General features: G+C 39.6%; 1 protein-coding gene across 1 annotated transcript; it reads left to right on the top strand.

Moving 5' to 3' along the window:
• The first annotated feature begins 5166 nt into the window (after window positions 1-5166).
• Window positions 5167-5625, top strand: LOC124142835. Its single transcript, XM_046511532.2, has one exon. It carries the CDS (start codon window positions 5167-5169, stop codon window positions 5623-5625), a length of 459 nt encoding a protein of 152 aa, XP_046367488.2.
• Window positions 5626-6059: the final 434 nt, after the last annotated feature.

Below are 6059 nucleotides of genomic sequence, written 5' to 3'. Positions count from 1 at the left end.
TTGTGTGATCAAATGGCGTTGGAAACGTTCCCATTACCATTTGGTTTAGTTAAGGTGTGCAAATGCAAGAAACCAAATCATATTTTTTTTAATTCTTAGTGATAAACCAGATTAGAAACGTATCTTGAGTAAATAATAACCAAGATGTATTTGTAAATATTGTATGCTGCGTAATTTGATTCTGAAGAATGTATCGTGTTACGTTAACATTTTATATTAAGTTGCAATATACACGCCGCAGTTATAATTGAACTAATGTGTAAACCACACTCTTTTATAGAATGGTATTGTCAGATCAAATGAATTTGGAAAATATCATATTTTTAAGAAATCAAATCACACCTATTTATTTTTGTTCAAACTAGATTTATATCGTTTAAACTGCAAACATATTTATCATTTAAACGTCTGTATTGTGTAATGTGTTTCTGTAGATTTCTTCCAAAATTCATTTTTGTCAGATCTAGTATACTGATGTTAACGCTTTCAGTTCCTATCTCCACATCGTGAAATATCAATACGTGCTCATCTTTCTTCCTAAAGGTGACTTTTTCAAATGCATGTTTATGTTCTTAAGAAAGCTATGTATTCACAACTTCATCCAAAACGTGCAATGTATTTTTTATTTTTTTTAAGGACTGCCAATTGGCTTAACATAGTTGGAAATAGTGTCTTGATAACTACAAAACCGTTTTATGTCGGGTCTTCCGATCCGGTTATGAATTTTGTCTCATTGTGGTGATAATCCTCGTCTTTATCCTCGTCCTTCACGGAAGTGCACGTTGATGATCAACACTCACTCTAATGCAATATGTTAGTTGTACCCTTTATACATGTCTATAAATCAGTGTTTATTCTAGTTTACCCACAGGTATCAGGTGATAGATTTCCCATAAATAGTCCGAGTGTTTCTGGAATCGTTTACGTACAAGACAGGTGTCAAACATATCAGTTAGTGAGTTAAGCCACATCGTGACTATCAGACATATCAGGTGACAAATATTCTAACATTGGTATTGCTTACAGAAGAATGTGTACAACGCGAGACAGTGTACTGTCGTATCGATATGCTTTGGTCACGGGTGGCCAAGTCGTCTGAGGCGCCGCGATTCGCTGTGCAGAGTTGCGTCCCTTGGGCACGCCAGAAACCTATGATTGTGGGTTCGAATCCCGGTTCGCCCCAATTATGTTTCTAGGTTTGTCAGCACCATACCCGTGCTCGTGGGTTTCACCGAAGTGGTAAACGTCCGTGACCTGCATCACTTCGGGCTTTCCTCCCACATTAAACTGACACGCCGTGACATAACTGGAATACTGTTAAAAGCGGCGTTAAACCCAACTCACTAACTCCGATTTCCATTATAGCATGAGCAAGTGTTTATGAATTAACATCAAATCCTACTGCTACCAGGTGTTCTCGAAACGGAGAGCATTTTGTCACATCGCTGTCACCCGTCTCAAACGAAAAAAGGTCATGGCGCATCACATTTTTTCAGATAGCCAAACGCGTCAAGTTAACTCACGCGATAACATACTCTGTTCCAAAACAAATGGATAGGTTAACAGAAGAGTGTTTTTGTTTAATGCATATACATCATTGGGGGCATGGTTAGTGAGAATATGAACCGATATAGGTACAATACACCAAAATGTTATTGATTGTGTGACGTCAATCTTCCCTGAACTCTATTTCGCCCGGTATTTTAAATATTGGCTTGGGATAAGCAAATTGGAATTATGGCTTTGAAAATGTAATTTAATATTTCCCTAAGATAGTTTATGTTCTTCAAATTGCACATTGTTTCGTTTACGTGTGTAATATGCCACGTTTCTGTCTGGATATGTAAAGAGTTGAGAGATATAGAGGGGAAAATAGTCATTAACTTAACAAAGCGTGCAGCAAATGCAATAAACGCTTTCCGTATTAAGATCAATTTCATTGACGCATTTTATCCTATTCGTCGATGACTATTTCCTTTGATCCCATGAACACACTTTGAAAAACTCAACCTCAGTAAATGGAACATCCACTTCATCAACATGATGGACACCCTATGACAATCCCCAAAACAATCACTGGAATCATCCACTGGGTCTCATTACAGCGATTCGAACAAGAGAGTGATAAGCCACGTTTGAAAGAAACGTTCATAAATAATTGCCAACAGATGGCTCAGGTGGCATTTGTCAAGGAGACGAAGACACATGAATTGTGTTCCTGCAGTTATGAGAACTCGCTCTACATTCACAGCATTCATCGGACAAGCGTGACAAGAGGTCTATCCTCCAGACAGTCAGGTCATATCCTGGCGTATTCAATCAAACAGCATAACAACGTTAATTAGTATATGGATTAACGTACGGCATACGTAGGAAACAAGATCGTATATCCTTAAATGAAAGATGTACTGGTGTCTACACGACAGGAAGAAAAGTCCAAAAACTTAATTAAAATAAGAATGCTAGCACGCATTCTGTATGTGTTACGTTTTAGTACATTCCCCTACATGTATCATGCTATTGGAACCCTATATAAACTGTTCTTATCACCTTCTCGTGTGACCCTCTATTTTCTCCATAAATAATAATGAGCTTTGCAAAAGGTCGCACGCTTTAAGGACAAGGTAATGCAAAATGCAATGACCGTAACATTTGAGCGCATGACATCAGGTATAAATTTACGAATTTACGTCAGCTCCGTTGAGAAAGTTCGTAATGCCTAATGACAGAATAATAAAATGGCTTCGAATCGTGTAACATATAGAAATTGAATCCCCCTCAAGAGATGAGAAAGACACGAAATGCTGTCATGTCTTCGTGATTATGATTATTTCAAAAGAAATCAACATCACTAATGTCAGGTTCGTTATGAATGTTGAGTATTGAGTTTCAGTATTGAACGTCAAACATAATTAAAGCACAAACTTCGCTCTACAATTTTCATTGATTGGGACAAATGTTTTTGTGTGAAGCTAAGTGTCTTTGTACTGCCTAAACTGGCAAGAACGTTGCGGATGAAACAGCATATTGCATAAAATGTGTGTTAAAATGTATGCGACCATATACGGCTACTTTCACCTTTTCCGTAGCATGGGTAGCATATTGATCTGAGGCGATACAATTCATTGTTCTGCACCCCGTCACTTGATCACATACACCACAAATATAACCCTGGGCTTCTAAGCACCTATGGCTGTGCCTTTCACTTTGTGTATTATTAAGGTATAACAGCGTCAACAGCGTAGGTTATTGGTGGTCTAAGCGTGCTTATAAATGATAATACCATCTTGTTGTTCACATATATCTTGAATTTATATATAGATTTTGTTTCTTTGACCTTTCCCTTTCTGTATAACGTGTTTTCATCACTATCTGGCTCCTATATTGTCTATGTGGTATAGACCATAACATGTCCGAGTTGACACACTCTTGCTAATCTATTCCAGTAGAACGTTTTCCTTAATGTGTTCCCAGAACAGAGCTTATTGTGGCCATGTGATCATAAAAAAACCCGTTTCAATCACTAACTTTAATGATCTGAGCTCACTGTAAATACCACCCGCCCAGTAAGTAAAAAGATTGATAACTGACAGAAAGTTTAATGCCATCGCAGGGTTTAGAGTCGAGGTTTCTACTTCAGAATAATCTAATAGCCGCCTCTGACAGCGTCTCGTGAGCACAAAAGAAACCATCTAGGAAATGTTCTGGCGTCACTTAACGATATCTGCTTTTCTGTTAGTCGACAGGCCAACATCCGCGGTGGCGACGAAGGGTTATGTCTCGTTTCCGCTGGCGAAAATTGGGGATGAAAGTGCCAATATTAAGATTTACTTCTTACACATGGTCTAAACATCGTCACCGCTTTTAGTGACGACTGAAGTATTCGGCTTCAGATTTCAAGAAGGATTTAGAATTATCAACAGCCCCAGTATAGGGACTCTCGAATCCAACACTTGCATCAAGAGTAGTTGTAGTTGGTGATTACGTTGTGACATTTGTATACGATTCAGTATACGAGCAATTATGTGCTATTCATACACATGAGCACATGGGTTCCCAGTAATGTTAATATATTTACTTCAATAATGAAATGATTTGGCTTGCTCGAGGTGGCCCTCATAATTTTCAATATGATGGTATATATTGCTGGCATGATTTAATCATTTGTTTATTCCCATGGCGGTATTACTGAAAGATTGCCTATGCGTTGTAAGCTTTAAAGTTACTGATGTTGTGTGTAGGTGCAGGAAGTAATTCAATATAAAGGAATGTTTCCACAAACTGACTTGAAGCTTATTGTACTTATGCGCGTAAACAGTGTCATGAACAAGTTGCTGAGTAATACTCTTTACGCATGGCTCTCGTTAAGATAAGTATCACTTGAAATATAATAGAAAATAGTGGTATTACTTTTAGAACTGGGTTTGTGTCTGTTTGCATCGGGCACACGAAAATTCGTCGCAGAAGATTTGTAAGCCCTTTTCTATACATCATGTTACAGCTCACTGAAGTTACAACATACTCAGCAAAGTGCAGGTCGTAGAGGTGACCTAGCTCTTTGTGCTTAAACTTGTAGCATTCTGAGGCGCACATCAGTTCTACGCTTAGTAGCAGAGGGTTAGGTCCTAGACATGAGCCCCAGAGACACTGCCATTTTTCAAGCGCTTTTTTAATTTCATGAACCATGCTATCGTGAACCAACGGCTTGGTATTCTGGCCCAAAAACCTCAGAGAAGAAGGAGGAGAAGGAAGACCTTTTGGGTAGACCCTGGTTGGCTGCCGACAAGAGGCTTCAAAACGGTCATTAAGACAGACTCATGGAGGAACTTAGTGCAGAGGACACCAGTTCATCCTGCAACTTCATGAAGATGGAGCCCACCATGTTTGATGAACTGTTGCAGAGAATCTCCCTCAAAATCATAATGATGACATCAATACGAGGAAGGCCCGGGAAATAGGTCTGAAGCTTGCTGTAACCCTAAGATACCTTGCTTCTTGTGACAAGTATGCCAACCTTCAGTACGACTTCAGATTCTTCAAGACTAGATGGAACATACCCCATGCTGTCAGTACCATAGATGGTAAGTATATTGACATGAGAAACCGCCGAATTCCGGTTCACTGTACAGGAAGGGTTCTTCTCCATCGTTCTCTTGGCAGTCGTCGATGCCGATTACAAATTCATGTGGGCAGACTGTGGAGCCTGTGGAGGTCCCATATTTCATTCTTGCTGATGACGCCTTCGCCCTCAGGACGTACCTAATGAAGCCATCCTCCCACATAGGTATGACGAGGTCCAAGCAGATTGCCAACTACAGAATTTCCAGAGGCAGGCGGGTGGTTGAGAACGCATTCGGCATCTTGGCCAGCGGACGGCAGTGTTTACTGACCACGATGCAGCAGGGTCCTGATTTGGTCCGAGACATCCTCAAAGCTGGCATCTGCCTGCAAAACCTGGGCAGAGAGGATGTGCAGCAAAACCTGATACCTGGTGAGTTGAGGCAGCAAGCCAACATGCAAGAGGTGTACCAGAGAGTGGGACCCATCAGGGACACTATGGAGGCCAAACAGATGCGAGAGAACTTTAGACTGTACTTCAACATTGAAGCTGGCTCGGTACCATAGCAGGATAGGCTGGTGGAACCTGAGCAGCATTTAAAGTAGTACAATAATTGACTGTGTGATATCGAGAGTGAGACTTTGAAATATGTGAGACATTAATACATTGCTAACATTAAGAGACAATAATAAATTGTATTAGAAGTTTAACAAAAAAAACACTTCAGACAAAAGTATTCTTCTTGAAAGTTCTACTACAATTTGAGAAAGTTTTATTTGGCTACCAGTACATTTCAGTTCTATTTATTAAGTACTAAAAGGAACAAAAATTGTTTTTATATTTATTAAAAGAAATATTCAAATACAAAGTAGACACTACTAGACTACTCCCAAATGTAACTATCAGTGGGTACACACAACTTGAACACAATACTCCAAAGCATCGATCACTGTAATCTTCACTCAGTCTGTGACTTCTGGCTAGCTTCAGCCTGTCCCTG

Source organism: Haliotis rufescens, unplaced genomic scaffold (genome assembly GCF_023055435.1).
Source record: "Haliotis rufescens isolate VD_foot unplaced genomic scaffold, xgHalRufe1.0.p SCAF_59, whole genome shotgun sequence".
Classification (NCBI taxonomy): Eukaryota; Metazoa; Mollusca; class Gastropoda; order Lepetellida; family Haliotidae; genus Haliotis; species Haliotis rufescens.
Note: the sequence above shows the minus strand (reverse complement) of the source record. Positions and strands in the feature narration are given on the sequence as shown.

Bases quoted from the DNA above. Each gene is read 5' to 3' on its own strand.
- LOC124142835 (XM_046511532.2), top strand. From the start codon at position 5,167: ATGCCGATTACAAATTCATGTGGGCAGACTGTGGAGCCTGTGGAGGTC.